The sequence below is a fragment of the Anomalospiza imberbis genome, chromosome 4 (genome assembly GCF_031753505.1).
Source record: "Anomalospiza imberbis isolate Cuckoo-Finch-1a 21T00152 chromosome 4, ASM3175350v1, whole genome shotgun sequence".
Taxonomy (NCBI): domain Eukaryota; kingdom Metazoa; phylum Chordata; class Aves; order Passeriformes; family Viduidae; genus Anomalospiza; species Anomalospiza imberbis.
This window is the reverse complement of record NC_089684.1, coordinates 12,688,147-12,705,575: the sequence shown is the minus strand read 5'-3', so window position 1 is coordinate 12,705,575 and position 17,429 is coordinate 12,688,147. Positions and strand designations below refer to the sequence as shown.

The window sequence follows — 17,429 nt, the reverse complement described above, 5'->3', positions numbered from 1 at the left end:
GTGTTGTCAAGCTTTGTATAATCTTTTGGTTCATACCTAGTTTGAAGAGAAAGCTTCAGTGAAAACAAGCCACCTGGAGAATTCTAGTGTAAAAAATTTATTTTTCTAGGTACACAGCTGGAAAGAAAACATCTTTGAAAATAAAAGAGTTGTTGCATAAAGCCTATATTTTTTACCCTCAGACGACTTATAAATAGGTGAAAAGCTTTTGCTTAAAAAAAAAAAAAATTGTTAAATGTGGATAGAAACCAAATGTGGATAGAAAAACTGCATCCAGAGAGGAACTTTTCAGAAATAAAAACTTGATTGAGAATTTACAGGAGTCAGTGGAAAATCTTTTCTCAGAGTTGCTTTTGCTTGAGTCTGTAATACCTTGTTCTGCCAAACTCCTGAGTATGTGCTTGACTTGACATTCCAGATGAACTCCTCCAGTGCTAATATTCTGCAGGGATGTATATGTTTAATGGTTCAAGTCCTGCATAAAGGAAGACAAGATAAAATGAGCTCTCACTGCAATTTCAGTGGTAGCTTTTGCTACAGGTAACAGAGAAAATGTCCTTGTTGTATACACACAGAAGAATGGTTCTATGGTTAGAATCAGGTCAAATATCACTGGGTTGTTTGGGAAGAAAAGTATAGTTCCTTCATGTAGGGTTAGTAGTTGTCTTGGTGAGTTTTGTGTGTTGACTGCTCTTTGCCAAATTTGTTGCCTTTTATTAGGTTGGGTTTTTAGCGTTCAATGTGGCAATCTTCAGTCCCTTTGCCTTCCTGATTCTGTGTTCCTAAAATCTGAACGCACTTTTTTAGATTAGTTATGTTTTGTAACTATTTTTTCTTTATGGTTTAGCAGACTACTGGAAAAAATATCCTGAAGCATGTTTTTGGCAGTCTTCACACTGTGATCATAAAAGTTAAGACCAGGTTGACAGAAAAGGTGATGTACATATAAAAAAAAAAAGTAGAAAATGTGTCAAATACTGGAAAGCAAATATTTTATGAAACAATCCAAACAACTTTGTCTTTTAGGACAAAAATATAATCGTTTCATTAAAAATATTTTCTTTCAGATTGTTTAAATAAGAATGAACTACTGAATCATAAGGTGTAACAGGGTTAATAAAAACAGGGAATACTGGGTCAGTTCTCAAAAGGCTTTTTCTCTGTCTGTCTTGTAATCATGTGGTTTTGATTTAGTTTGTGAACTGTGCCAAATCTGTCTTTTCATAGATTTTGGGTATCTGTAAATGCAATTTCTTTAATTAAAATTAGAAGTGTGCTTTAGATCAAAGATGATGTTAGCAAAAAGAAACATGAAAATAATTTTCATGACCTGGGGGTGACCTCCTTGTTGCTTGAGTCTCTCAGTGAGGGATGTTCCTGCCTTTTTATGAGATGTATGTATCCACATACAAACACAAAGGTAGAGAAGTGCTTATATAATTAGAAAAAATTTTGCAGCCACGCTACTCAGTAGTGTTCCTGTTTGTTATGTTACTGTTCTTGAATTAAGAGCTTGATAGATGTGTTTTGGATTAGGCACCACATCATCTTCCTATTTGATTGGAATTATTATTTCCTAGGTTCCCTTTTTTCTTCATTTAGAGAAGTCTTCCTTCTCAAAGTGCCCCAAATGCCTCAAGTGAGAATATTGCTGTAGGGCTTCTCAAGAGATGCTTTTTGGCCCTATTATGCTCTCTTCTGTGGGCGGGATAGTTAGCTACTTCATGGCTAACTCCATGCCATGAATAATGGCAGTATGTGTGAGAAAAGTAATTTCACAAATCTCAGAATATTTTGAATAAAGGTACAAAATGTATGAATCCAGCTTTTAAACATGCCAGATTTAATTATACCTCTTTGCTATACTGTGCCAGCTTTCTACACCTGCATAAAATTGAAATGAAATGCAATAAATCTGAAAAGTAGGCCATTGTTTTTCTCCTGGTTTCAGTGCTTTAATATTGGTCTGAATTTCAGAAGTGTGCAAAATCTCAGCTCTCAATATTTTATTACACTTACTAAAAAAATATAAGTGACTACACAAGAACTGTGGTGAAAATGCTCAGACTGATGTCCGACACCACTGACAGAAGTAATAAAAGCCCTTGGACTTTTATTAGTGAACAATATTGTCCTTGGATAAGATGTACTTTTCCACTAACATGCTGTTTTCTCTGCATTGTCAAAAAAGAGCTTGTCTGATGTACTGCTAGTAACATAAAAGAGAAAGGAAGTTTCAAGTGAGATGAAAGGGACCACAAAAGATGGATTTTCTGTAGCTGCTTTGTATTGCTCAGTGGAAACAGTAATTAGACAGTGCTAGGAATTACTCCTTGGTTACTGACCCTGCTGGTCATTGCCCTTTAATGTCCTTGGCATATTGGAGGCACAGTGGGCATAATGGTAGAACATGGCTATTATTTGCCCTTTTGTGAGGAACGTCTCTTGTTGCTTTGAAGTAGCCTTTCTGTGTGTAATTAGAATAAATCCTAGCTAGGTTCATTTTATACCAAATTTCACAGAGCTCTATGGCCATACATAGGGTTCATTATGAAATAGGTGGTTGCTCAGCTGCTGGTTGACTTTCTGCACTTACAGAGTGCTCTTCAAGGTCAGGATTGCAATTTCTGTTGTTCTTGACTGAGACCATGTGCACAATGCATATTGTAAAGGTGCATGCAGAAATATCTTACTACTCTTTGGAGGGAAAACCCAGTGGAAGCTCTGACGAAAACTGAGAAAATAAAAAGCATTATGTTTGTTCCCTATATGAGGAAAAAAACCTGGTTTTAGGACACTGCAGTGTGTGCTCTGAGCAGACCTAAAAGCCATTACAGATTTTTTTGTTAACCATTTCTATCTTATGAAGATAGACACTGTTCTGTGTCTCAGCTATACAGCTGTACTGTGCTTTGCAGTGTCAGGGTCAATGTCCATATGAGGTTCTTTTGTCTGGAGCTCCCTTATTTAAAGGCAAAACATCTCCTGAAAGCCTTCTGGATCCACTCACATCTGCTGTGGAGACAAAGGATTTGTCTGGTTCAGTTATCTCCATCATTACTATTGAGTCATAAATCTGTTGTATGATTCACTTCTTCCTCTTACGCATGAAAGTTGATTTTATTAGCCTCTGCACCAGTTTAGCTTGCTCTCCTTAAACTATTATACAACCTTGCTAGGAGTAATAATCGCTTCTTTGCTTTTTTATTGTGTAAGATGATACGAGGGGCATTTTCTAAAGGGTGTCTATTTAAAACATGTGTGAGTGTGAAGAGACATACCTTCTCCAGGCATGCAGGTCTGTATTTCTACTGACTGACTATGAATAAATTGTTAAGGTACAATACTAATTTTTATTTAAAATTTTTACATAACATTGAAAGTTTCTGGAGCCAATATTGCAGTATGTAGTGTGGCTCTACCAGTGTTGATCACTACCCATTTAAACTTTATTTTCTTCTGCTTTATACTGACTTGATTTAACCCTTGCTGTCTGAAGCACAAGTACAATTGTGATTTACTGCTGGTTGTCACATAAGCTTCATACCTTAAATGCAGAAACTTGAGAGAGCATTAGCTGCTAAAATCAGGCACTTTGCCATCAGGGTTTCACAGAGTTTGCCAGGTTTTTTAAGGCTACAATGCAGATGTATTTTTTCTGGAAACCTCCCCCCCCAGTGCCCCCAGCATTTGAAATGACAGAACTCTGTTAAAATTGGTATAAATATATTTTTAACTCTGTTAAAAATTTATATAAAAAACATGATAATGAAATAATTTTTAAGACTAAAAGAAGCTACCTGGGTGTCTATTGGTTTCTGAGAATATTGACATAAATCAGGTTGGTCGTGTTCTGTGTAAATGGTGTCCCTGTTTGTCAATCACAAGTCAATTTTTCATATTTTTTCCCACATTGGAGTGAATTAATAGCATAATTAACTTCTGCACTTTTCCTTTGTCCTTCTGTCATTTTTATAAAAGGTCACTTTATAACACTTTCTGAAACTTCCATGGCCAATAATCAAAAAAGGGAAGATCAGTAAATATTCAGGCTCATCTAAGCAAGGGAAGCTGAATAAATACGCCAGTGCAAAATGAGCTATTATTCTGTAACATGCTGTCTGCAGATCTGCAGCCCACAGGTTTTTTCACACAGTGTCAGATTGTGACAAAATAGCAGTGAAATAAAAGAATGCTCCAGTTACCAATCAAGAAGGAACATCCAGTACCAGGAGCCTTGGTGGAGTAACAAGTGCCACTGTGATGCCTCAGGAAGGCTCCTGGAAATCCAGGAAGCAAGTCTGGAGGCTTACCACTAGTTATTTCTTATTCCTCTTAAGCAGAGAAAATATATTTCCCAAGGACACGGAACATCCTTGTGACAGAAATTGGGGTACTTTTCAGTCAGAAAGAGCTCTCTATGGAGAGAGCAATGCAAGGAGTTTTGCTGGGTGAAGATGACCTCTGTGCTTCCCTCTCACATGCTAGTGCAGCCCTGAATGCTGCCCAAGCTTGCTTTCCTCCTGGAAAATGGCCTTGCAGTGAGTTCTGGGGAATGATGCTACCGAGGAGGAGCCCTGGCCTGACTTTACTCCCTCAGCTCTTTTCAGATTTGCTGTATGCTCTGGAAAATCCCAGTGTCCATCATTTCCAGCTTGGAAGTTGCTGCCGCACAAGCTCTTGTTGCACTTCTGTGTTTTTGGCCACCTGTATGGCAGGGGGAATCACAGGATGGTTTGGGTTTGAAGGAGCCTTAAAGATCACCTAGTTCCAGCTCCCTTGATGTGGGCATGGATCCTTACACTAGACAGGTTGCTCAAAGCTCCATCCAGCCTGGCCTTGAGCACTTCCAGGGATTGGGCATCCACAGCTTCTCTGGGCAACCCATGCCAATGCCTCTCCACCGTCACAGTAAAGAATTTATTCCAATCTAAACCTACATAACAATGTTTAATTTGGCCTGTATAATTTAGTGAAGAAGAATTATTTATGTGTTTTCATTTTTCCTTGTTTGTTTCCAGTAATAAGGGAGACCTTACTTTCCCTTTTTCAATTTTTTGCCCAGCATTCCTGCCCAGTTCTTTGACTTTAGAGCCTGGAATCTAGATATAAATGCTGTGGGTTTTTTTCTGATTTTTATTTCTTCTCTTCATGAAATGAGGATGAGGAAAAGCAGAGCCCAAATGTGTCTCCTGCTGGCAGCAGGCGTTTGAACTAGTTTAGCTTTGAAATTCCCCATATAGTTGTTACATGCAAAAAGAATGAGATAGTTGAGCTCGGTCCTTTTGAAGTGCTCCGATAACTGGCAAGTACCTTTGTAGCTGAAATGAAAAAGCTGATTCTGGAGTTTGCTGAAGAGAGAAAGCTTGTTAAAGTGAACTTGATGAGGAACCATCATGAATACATGTCTAAATTATGTGTCAACTTGCTCATAATTTGGTTTGTTTTGATGATAAATTGATCGATTGAAAATAAAAAAAATCTACTCTATCTGCCAACCAAAACTTAAGGGATACAGTGAGTGCTTTTGAAATGAAAATTCACTTGTTATAGATGGAAAATCCTCCTCTCCTACTGAGCACAGTGGAAGAGATGAATCTATTACATCCCAGAGCCAGCATCACAGTGGACAGAGTTACTCATGATATCTTTGTAGTGCCAATGTCCTTTACAAAGAGTGCAAGAGTACGTTTTTGGTCTGTCTTTTATCCTAGCAGTGAGAGCAGAAATTGGTAGGCAAAACCCCCCTGCTTTATGCTCTGCCACAGACTGGTAAGGGTGGTTCACAGATTGGTAATGGTGAAAACCAGTTTTGTGTTTGGTTTCTCAGGAACCTCATCTTCAGTGCTGACCTAATGATACTTACTGCTGCAACACTAAGGGATTCTGTAAATGCAGAGTCCTATTTAGTTTTCTTAGGGCAAAAGAAATGCAATCTGTTATAAAACTAATTTGGTTAATCCAGATGTATATGTAGAAGGTTATTTGTTGCCTCTAAAGTTCTGATGATTTTTAAAATCTGCTTTGAACTTGAGCGGCCTTTTAAACACATTTACACAAAATGAGGGGGTTTTGCATATCACATTCCAGTGTTTCTTACTAAATTAAAAGTGTTTCATTAAATAAAGAAACTCGTTTTGCTTTACACGTGGTTTGTTATGATTTAAAAAATCATCACCACCTGTATTGCATAGAGCCATCAGTTTGTGCAGAGTAACACCAATCTGGTAGGCAAAAATTGTTGTATTCTGTGGTAAAGCAGGTGGGCTTTTCCCAAAATGCTGGATGCAGTGCTACATTGTGCAACACCTCAGTGTAAATGTATCATATTGTGGAAAGATCACAGGGATGCGCCAGCAAAGAGCTGTAGGTGGAGACTGTAGGAGCTGAGCAGGTGCTTTGCCCACTTTTTGTGGGAGGCTGTGCCAACTCCTGTAGCTGCCGGGGTGAGAGTGGGATGTTTGAAACCTGGAGAAAGCACTGAGTCATCCAGAACTTTTGTGGTGGAAATAGCTGTCTTGGGTATGAGGTAATCTGTCTGGAGAATTTAATTTCCAATGCAAGGACACGTAAGATCCTAGTTTGAAGCCCAACTCACAGGCTTTGTACTCAGTAGAATGGAGATCACATCTTAATTTGTACATCGAGGCCAGCAGAAACAGCTGCTGCTTGTGAGCTTTCACTCCAAGTTTAATCTGTTGAACAGGATTTATTGTTAACTTTGATTTTAAGCAGTAGTGTTCAAGTAATTATGAAAGTTTCCAGAAAGACCTTGAAACTGATTTTAAATCATAGCTATTAAAAGTGCATGTGGTTTTTTTAAAGCAAGAGGTTGCCAAAAGATCCTTGATTTTCTTATCATCATGTTTTCTTCCAGTGTATTTTCCAGCAGCTAGTGTCAAGAAAGGGAAATACTAGTTTTTTCAAAAATCTTTGGTGTTGACTGTTGACCTATTTCTGCTTTCATGTAAGCCACCTGTGAAACTTTCAGTAGTTTCTTGTTCAGCAAGCTTAGACCGATCTTAGTAAATGTTGTCCTACTTTTATGTAAGGCCTAGTCTGTGATTTAGAAACTTATACTGCATTGTGGCTCTGTCTTTCAATGCCATTTTCTCCACAAATTGTGGAGATCAACATTTCCATTGAAACGCTGTTATGAGGCAGGTTCAAGACAATTATTTTACAGGGTATTAGAAATCTAAATATTCTAATTTGTTCACTTTTCTATTTTGCATCTTCATTTATTCTTTGACTTGCCTTTTTCATATTTGAAGGAGAAACACATTTTATAATCATTGGTTTTCCATGTAGTTGATCTCCAGATAATTTTTTTCTCATTGAAATGGTAATAAAAATTTGGAGTGTAAAAAAAGTCTTCAATAACATTTAATGAATTAATTTCTTGCCAGCAAGGTTATGAGATTTTTTTCTGCCATTTATCTACAAGAGAAGTTTGCTGGTTGCCATATTAAAAATGACAAGCAACTGTAAATAATCAGAAACACTAAATTTGTTATTTCAGAAATGTTGTTGGCTTTTCCATAAGAAAAACAGGACAGCAGAAGGACTCAAATTTTTTAAGGATATTTGAGGCTGGTTTGCAAAAGAGTTCTTTAAGCACTTAAACTTCCCGGGACTTAATTGTTTTTCTCCCGTATGGCTTTCAGTTTCATGAGTGAAATACTGCACATTTTAAGGCTAACTACTTGACATTAGACCATGGCTAGTGGGATGATGTTGCCTTGATGTGTAGAACATATAATTAGTAGGTGGTAAACTTTTTGTCCCTATGTTTTAGAAAATTACTGTCTTTACTGTACAAATACAGCCTGACCTGAAAATGGCAGTGGTTAGTCACTGTTAACTGGATGACCTGTCTAGCATTAATGATGTACAAGCTATTCCTAGGAAAATGTGGAAGACCTTTGCTGACAGTAACTGCAGAAGCTAATAGTGACATTCACAATGTTTGCCAGGCACCTGAAAAACACGACATTTTAAAATACTTTTTGCCTCAGTCGTTCATCAGGTTGTAATGAATGTACCACACATACTCTAAGGGGGATGTAAAAGCCTTCTAAGAGCCATAATGATGTGAAGGCTTAGGTTTCACCAGAATTACCAAGATATTTACAAACTTGATTGCTGCATTTCATTTCTTGTGTTATAATTCACTTATTCCTCTGTATCTGAGCTGAAATAGGATGTAAGCATTTATAAATGCCATATATGGTTTGCAAGACATACTTTTGCTACTGTGAATGACAGGCTATGGTTTGTCAAGATATATTGTCAGAAAATTAATAAAATTCATGAAAGAAGAATTTAAAATATTCAGACAGTGTAAATGTTCCTTTGTGTTTATTTTATCTTAGACCCTGGGAATCCGTGAAAACAATCTTACTTTTTTTCTGTGGGGGTCAAATAAATGAGAAAAGGCAGTTATTATTTCTTTAAGCTTTTTCCTCTTTAAAGGCACTTCCAGTTCTGCAATGGAAGAGAAGTTTTTCTACTGTTTTGAAGACACTGTTTAAAAGTTCTTCATCAAATTGACACTTACAGAGTCTTTTAATTAAAAAAAAATTTAAATTCTGTGAGGCAATTGCAGTTATGGAACCTAACAAAGGGTGATTAAGATCTGCATTAAATGGCTCATGAAGGATTAATGGGAAGAGCAGCTCTTCCTCTAGCTAAGTAGTGTGCGGGCAATAGGTGACCCAGAGGCTGTTCTCTCCAAGGGCTGGGCTGCTTTCCAGAGAAGGCTGGAACTTGTGGAAATGATGTAGCAGGACATATTCCATGACTAGACCAGGGAAAGCATGAAGTGCTAAGGTTGAATGACCTGATTGCTGGCACCCTTGGCTTTTGAGGTCTCTGTTAGCCCATGCAATGGAGGAGCAGTAGCAGCAGCAGGTGGTTCTTTCCAGAGCACTAGCGGGCGTGGAATACTGGCTGCATTGCACTGATGAAATTAATGAGTTTTTGTAAGATTTTTGGATACAATATGACATTCAGTACTTATATTAAGAAGAAACCCAGTATTTCTTAGGTTGCTGTGCCTGGAATTAAGAAAGTGGTAGGGCTGGGAGCTGACAGAGGTGTGGACAAGTGTGGACTAGGCATCCTTGTTCTCTGCAGCCAGAGGATGGATAGGAGATGGGTTTCTTTGCTTCAGAGACAGGGATAAGAAAATGTCCAAGGGAGATAAAACATAAATACAGAATTTACATTTTGACGCAGGGCTGTTATTCAGCTTTCTGTTATCTTTTCCTTTTCATTCTTCTTCCATTTGCTTTTAGATACTTTAACTAATCTTTAACTCTTGATTTGCTAGCAAAACTTAGGAGTTGTGCTGACACCTGAGTGCTAAGAGAATTCTTTGAATACTGGTTTCACATTTTGTGTTATGAGTTGTGTAATTTTTCTCTATCACTCCAGAAACTGTCATTGTTTCCTTTCACTGAAAATCACTCCCTTGTTTGTGGTGTTGAGAAGTATTGTTCTCCTGATCAAGCCCTCCGTGACATAATGATCGGTATATTTGACCTAAGGAAGATGGGGCTGACGTTTTTAATCACTTTTCATAGGAAACACTTGCTATATTTCCAGTGGCTTGGTACCTCTTCCTCGTTTATTTGGGATGGGTCAATACTACTGAAGATACAAAGCTGTACTCTTGGCTCACTGTGGACCCTGTGTGACTGTTTCCATGATCCCTTCTAAACACTGTTAACGATTGCTTGGGGGCAAGGCCAAGTAATACCTTATGGGAAATATATGTTTCTCTTTACTCATTTGAACCAGGCCTGTAAAATTCAAGTGGGTGAGAAAGGTGGAGGATTAATGCACAGGTCTGGGAATCAGAAGAAAATATTTCTCCTTCAGTCTTCCTTAGGTATGTCCTAGGGAAAAGCACAGGTGCAAAATGCAGCTGTGTTCCTATTTACAGGAGTAACAATTTTGCCTGTTAGCTTGTGAAACATTTTCCCCGTAAGTAACATGCCAGTGTACGTGTGTGAGTATTCTGAGTACATGTGATGTGCAGTGCTGCATATTTCATTATGCAGTATCCATCTGTTTTCATGGGATCAGGTTGAATGCATGGTCTGATTACTCTTGTTGATTAAACCTCTTCCATTCCCTGGTATTAGCAGATAGAATGAAACAGTAAATAGGATCTCAATGCCAAAAGAGGAAATGGAGGGGTTCAGTCACAGTAAGGGCATTCTGTCTGTCAGATAAAGTGAAACTTTCACTCAAATTAGGAAACGTTTAAATCTGTCTAGCAAAACATTTCAGAGATGAATCCATATTTATAAAACCAACTTAGCTGGAAGGAAAGGAAGCCATGGTATTAATAGCACTGTGTGTGCTAGCATCTTATCACTGGATTAAGGTTAACAAGCACAGACTGAAGGATTGTAAGTAGATATGGCTGCATGCTTGATTAGCAATTACTTAGGTCTTGTTTGTGTAACATTTTTCCTGGCTTGAATTTGCCCCTTTAATAGTGCTAAAGGCTATCACAAAGTGTAGTTGAAGACTATCCAGAGCCTATAATTAATAGAATGTTTGATTAAAGCAGTTAAAACAGAACTATATTTTAAAATGAAAAGCATAAGGGAAAATGAGCTTCAGCATAGAAAATAGCATTTTAGTTCCAGGACATCCCTCTTGATCTCGTTTAGTTATTTACATGTACACTAAAACCTCTCTAGTATGAGAGCCCAAAATGTAGTCTTTTAAAAGGCAAATCCTTCACTGCTCCATAAGGCATATGTTGTGTGGTTTTAAAGTCCGTGGTCATAAGAATGAGACTATTTAGCATTTGGGAATATTGGATGGCTTTTTTATACATATAAAAATATATGTATATATTTTTAATACATTTTATAATGTATAAAATATAATGCATGTATTTTATATATTTATATAGGCAGTAGAGAATATCTATTGAATATATATTGCACATTTAATATGTGTATTGTATGATTATGTAATATGTATAAAATTTACATTAGATATACACATAAGCATGAAATACAGATTATATATATGGAATATTTAAGCATATAGTTAATTCTATTTCCATGTTAAATGGAAATTGTTGATTTTATGAGTTAGGCTGTTGCACTTGACCCATAAAGTCTGAGCTGAATATCCAAAGCACCTTCTGTGTAAGATTTTTCAGATCGCTGTGATCAGCAGCTGTTCACTGCCCTTGCTTTCATGAAAGAATTGCAGTTTAATGGATGTGTAGTAGAATAAGCTTAACCTAATCTTGGAGAGAAGAGTTAAGATAAGAAGCTCTGTTAGTGTCAGTTTGTATATTTTAAAACTACGTAATCAAGACACACTTTTGTGGTATTGATGCATCAACTGCATTAGATCTTGACAGTAGTAATGTTAATTCGGTGCTTAGCATTTATTTTGGCACACTGTGCTGTCCTCTGTTCTCACTCTGCCTTTGGCAAACAGCTGAATATTAATTAGCATTTGTTAAGCCAGAGTTTAGAAAAAGCCCTAAACCCCTTTTTCTGAAGGAGGTTTGAAGCTTCCTGGGGATACCATGGCCTGTTGTAGTAATAGTCATACCCACATCTCAGGTGTGCTGTGTGATCCGGTCCATGGGTGATTTTTATATGTTGTTCTAAGACATGTTCTTCCTTTTTCTTGCAGGAGAGCCAGAATTTAAATATGTTGGGAATATGCATGGCAATGAAGCTGTTGGAAGAGAGTTACTCATCTTCTTGGCGCAATATTTGTGTAATGAATACCAGAAAGGAAATGATACTATTATCAACTTGATCCATAGCACACGTATCCATATCATGCCATCTTTGAACCCAGATGGCTTTGAGAAGGCAGCATCCCAGGTTTGTAAGGCTGTGTGTATAAGAATAGCTATCAGTGTCTATCAGCTTTATCATAATGGCTCTTGGACTAAAAATTTTACCGATACATGGAGTCCTGGTGGCAATTGTTGAATGGAACAACAAAACCAAAGTATTTCCTAATAGTACAGTAGGCTTGTTATGTTTAGCAAGGAGGATTTTATGCTTAACTTTTCAACAAGTAGCCTTCTCTCCTGTGATTTTAAAATATAATTATGTTTATGTTTCATGCATATTCTTTCACTAAGTTCACTGATTAAACTGCTTCTTAAAGACGTAACTTCCTAAACTAGTAATAAATGATGTTTCAAATGTTCTAGAAAAGTGAAAGTTTGTTTTCTTTAAGGATATTCCCATGCGAATACACTTAAAAAATTATTCACATTCACCAGAGCTTGGTCCCAAAACAACAAGCATTATGAGCCGTCTTATTAATATTAATATTAATATTAATATTAATATTAATATTAATATTAATATTAATATTAATATTAATATTAAACTTTGATTCTTCATTTCATGCAGGAAGTACTTTAATTAAGGTATTAGTCAAGAAAATTTAGTATGCATTTTCTCAGTCAAGAAACATATAATAATGCATAATTAGCAAATGGAAGTCAAATACTAACTGTGTTATACAGATTCTGGTGTGTATTTTGTTATAAACAAAAAAAAATTTCCTTGCTTACAAGGTATATTTATGTTTTAAATTAATATTGAAATGTTGAAAGTTCTCAAGTTCCCTGTTTATGATTAAATTAGTCAAACCTTATTAAGATCTTTATTAAAGTGATTTTCATGAAGTCTTTAAAAATATGCACAGACTCTTTATATTTGGTGGTACATCTCCCTCTCGTGGCAGTGAAGCAGAAGCTGTCCTCAGATTGGTAGATTGGTGTGGCATTTTACTACTTTGAAATCTCCATCTCTGTAGATGTTCATAATATTACCTGAAACTTCAGCTTCTTAGCCAAAGTACACCTGCTTTTATATGGTTACCTTAAAATTTAATTATGATTTTTAATAAGATTCGATTTAGTACTGCTGTTCTAATTTAGGATATCTTGATCCTGTACCCAGAGTGTGACAGTAGATTCAGTATACCCCAAGATTAAAACCAGTAACCAAACTTAACCTACATTAAAGAATACTGAAAACTTACAGAGAGAAGCTAGGGAAAACTATGCATTCTGAAGGCATTTCCTTAATGAAATCCAAAACTTATTTTAGAGAATCAGTTTAAAGAAATAATTTTGCAAAAATTCTCATTGCTACCATTTCAGTGAACAAGGCTGCCAGACACAATGAGATTCAAGTAAAGATAAAGGTCCTTCTTTACCCTGAAGTTATTTAGAGGAACTTGAAACATTCCTTTGGCTTCCAGATAAGCCTACAGGTGCTGTGACTCTCGCTACAATGAAATCTGTAATTCACAGTCAGGGCATGAGGCAATGGGGAAAAGCCAAATCTTGGGGGGAGACACCACTGACATTGAAAAATCTGGTTCTGCTGGTAATTTTACTCGTCCTTAGTCCAAGTGTGCCGTAAGACAATAAGCCTGACCTGCAAGACCCTCTGTGAAATAGGGTTTGGGTTTGTCCCCACAGAGCTCTAGGAAGGAGTAGGGGTGATTGCTTCCGCTCTTGGTGCCTCAAGAGTTTTTTCTCCCACATGGGAAGTAAACATACTTGTTTACACATGGGAAGCACATGGGAAATAAACATAAAACTTGATATGCAATCTCCTGAAGCTACTCATCTCCCCTCTCTTTGTTTTCCCTTTCCTCATTTAGCCTGGTGAACTTAAAGACTGGTTTGTTGGTCGAAGCAATGCCCAAGGGATAGATCTAAACCGAAATTTTCCCGATCTTGATAGAATAGTTTACGTTAATGAGAAAGAAGGTGGCCCAAACAACCATCTTCTGAAGAACATGAAAAAAGCGGTGGACCAGAATCCCAAGGTAAGTAGGGGCTGAATGCTGGAACACTGACATGCCCATCTCTTTCCTTTTATGTAAGTAAACAGTAGTGACCCCTAAGAGCTCTGTGTATGGTCTTTATTGTTCATGTTGTTCTGAATATTTTGTTCATTTTGTTAAATTTATCCATCTGATGCTTCTTGAATTTTTTCCTCAAAATGCATTGCTGTAGTAAACTCTCTTGATCCATCTTAATCCTTAGACAATCCCTCAGTCAAAAGATAGTTTGATTTTTTTTTGTATAGCCTTTTCTCTTGATTTTAAGTAGGTTTTCCAAATATTCTGCATTTTTACCATTGCCAGAAATTCACTTGTGTATTGTGCTTAATTATATTGCTAGCCAGATAGCAATTCTCACATATAACACATGCATTTTTGTTAAGTGTAAGCCTTTAATATGCAGCTGTATATCTGGAGGGATTTTTATCTTCTTGTGTTTACCCCCAGAGGAAGTTCTACAAAATTGAGTGTTGTGACTGCAGTCCTGTAGGACTGTGGCCTTAATAGCTGTGTCCTGTCTTCAAGTTGAAAATATTAATAAACTAATTTTACCTTCCATGCAGAGAAAAGACTGCACCCACATTTATTTTTAATTATTTTGTTTTCCTTTGTTTAAAATTGGGCAGGCTTTTTTATCCATAATGGGAAGAAGTAAAAGATTGAGAATGCTTTTTTGTAGTCTTATTCTGAGATAGCTGATACCAGTTTTGGACTTATATTAATCCACTTAATATAATTATAAATCTAATGTAAGGACAGATTTAATTTTTACTAAAGCCAGAATAAAATTGCTGTTCACTTAACTGTCTTGCACAGTGTATATGGTAATAATTAAGCCCACTATATTTAATTGAATCTTTCTACATTGGATAACCAATTTCTAACTGCTAGTAATGCTATTTTGTTGTAGCTTGCTCCTGAAACGAAAGGTGTCATTCACTGGATTATGGATATTCCCTTTGTGCTCTCTGCCAATCTTCATGGAGGAGACCTTGTTGCAAACTATCCTTATGATGAGACTCGGACTGGTATGTAAATAGAAGTTAACATGAAATAGTAGAAGATAGACATTTAATTCTATACTTATTTCACTACTAGCTAAGGTCCACTTTATAAACCTTGCAAAGAAAACCATAAAACACTGCAAAACCATATAAAAATTAAAAAAATATATAAAACTTATATATAGTCATTGCATTGTAATGAATTATTTTATCATGCTAATCATGTGATTAAAGCTAGTCACTGTATGACCATATTTTCTAGTTTTGAAGATGATTGTTTCAGTAGATTTACATGACAAAAATGATGTAATGCCTGAGGGAATCATAGTCCCTCAGATATATTAATCAAGTCAACTTAGCTCTTAAATTAGCTGGGGCTGTTTGTACCCTGTTTAAATGAAGTGAGAAAGATGTGTCTAGGTTAAGGTTTCTTGCACCTGTGAAAAATGAATTTCTGAAAGCAGCAGTGTGCTGACAGAAACAGCTATCACTGTTGCCGTTTTCAGTATTGGTCCCTTATCAAAAGGATCACATTGTGGCATAGAGGTAACCATAAACTATACAGCAATGTTTGTATTTTTCTGCTACTATGGGATGAAGACATGGCTGAAGTTTCATGAAATTATATTGTTTGTGATTCCCTTCTTTCAGTTGACTTTATCACAGTTTAATTGCAAATCCATCTAATATCCGACTATAAAACTCCTAAGGGACAAATCTATGTTTTTGAGCTGTGTGTTCTTCTAAAAAAAGTCTAAAGCCTAGAATAGCTTAGGTCTTGCAGTGCACTTTTAAAGTAGTATTTTCATAAATATTGAGACTGTTGTGATTAGCCACTTTAATGATAGGGCAACAATTAGTGAAGTAATGGGAAAATGTTAATGTTGAAAAGATAATGCTATATTAACTTGTGATGCTGCAGGACACTTACCTGTGTACATAGTATTTTCAGGCACAGTTCTGCTGTGCAGTGATTGTGTTGTGAGCCTAGTCACTATGATTGCCCTTTTAATGATCCTTGTTCCTGGAATTTTTTTTCCTCCCTAGGCAGTGCTCATGAGTACAGCTCCTGCCCTGATGATGCTATTTTTCAAAGCCTGGCTCGCAGTTATTCTTCTTTTAACCCTGCTATGTCTGATCCGAACAGACCACCGTGTCGTAAAAATGATGATGACAGCAGCTTTGTGGATGGAACAACTAATGGTGGTGCATGGTACAGTGTCCCAGGAGGTGAGCCCACCCCACGGGAGTCCGTGTCACTGGCTATTCTGAGCTTGAGTTATGTTATCCACAGCTTTTGGTCTGCTTGAGGCTAAATCAAAGGCTGATCGCTCACCACAGTATATCTAGAAAATCTGGTAAAGCTCACTGTGATAACTATTAAAATATTCCTTTTTATTGCTTTTTCTACAGTGTTTCTTCAGGCTCCAGGTCATTGCAAATCTAATAGTTCTACAGTGGGCGAGTGATAGCTCTGCTATCATGAAATATTAAGACAGTTTTTTTGTGGGGGTGGAAGTGGTTAAGAAAATAGTGAAAAATCCCCTGACAAACTCTTAATAGAGCAGGCTGCTGATGGCTCATTTGAACCTCAATAACAAAGGCATCCAAGCTGAAGGAAACAAGGAAGCCTGGTTGCCTGATTTTGTGGTGTTATAGAAAATGGGAGTTTGGCCTTGGGTTTTAATGGGAACAAAACCTGCCAGGAAGATACTTGCATATGCCTCTCCATACTCTGTGGCTTGGTTAGTGCCTGATTCCTGCCCAGGTGATGTTTCCCTAGACTTTGTTAGAGCCTTCTGTGCTAAGAGGAGCAACAGAGCTACTATGGGCATGTCCAGACTAATTTTCCAGAAGTCCAGAAGAGTAGTCTAAAATGAGACATTTAATTCAAATGAGACATTTCATTCCTTTCTATTAAGAATTTTGACATCTTTGTAAACTGAGCCAAACAGGTTTTGGGATATCTAAATATTAGAATGTTCTGCCTCTGCTAAACTTGGAATTAAAACTGAGCGGATGATTTCTGAGCCAGCTTGTGTTAGAGTGATTTGCCTGTGCTTTGGCTTTGTTGATTTATGCTGGATAACTTTGAACAGACATAACTGTTTTATTCTTTGCTTTTCTCTTGATATTCAATTACAGTCTCTGAAAGAATTTTAAATTTTTACTTGAAGTGAATAGGAATCTCTCAAAGCATTAGAAAGCCTAAGTGGTAGCCTAACTGCTTCTCTTGCAGTAAAGGCAGTACTACAAGAAGAAAATATTTAAGCTCCTGTGAAGAAATTAGAAACAGAACAATGACTAGTAGTGCTCACACAGCCAGTGATCACCAGGGACTGAGTGTGAAGTAAAATGCTGACATTTCTGAATGTAATTAAAACCCCAAAATATCTCTTTGTGTGAGGGTTTTCAGACTTTGAATTGGAACCACTAAAACACCCTTGAAAACTGAAGTTTGCAAAAGCTGAAAAAAAATATTATAAACAAAATATTGAAAAGTTTAATAGTTAAACTATTATATATATATAGATATATTTAACTTCAGCTTAT

At 36.8% G+C, this 17,429-nt stretch overlaps 1 protein-coding gene across 1 annotated transcript in view; it reads left to right on the top strand.

The window, feature by feature from the left end:
* Window positions 1-17,429, top strand: part of CPE (carboxypeptidase E) — a 56,868-nt gene that overhangs the window by 25,247 nt on the left and 14,192 nt on the right. The window contains exons 2-5 of the mRNA XM_068187148.1: window positions 11,680-11,876; window positions 13,687-13,854; window positions 14,783-14,900; window positions 15,924-16,106. Of these exons, the coding sequence (XP_068043249.1) occupies window positions 11,680-11,876; window positions 13,687-13,854; window positions 14,783-14,900; window positions 15,924-16,106 (666 nt within the window). The remainder of the gene's footprint in view (window positions 1-11,679; window positions 11,877-13,686; window positions 13,855-14,782; window positions 14,901-15,923; window positions 16,107-17,429) is intronic.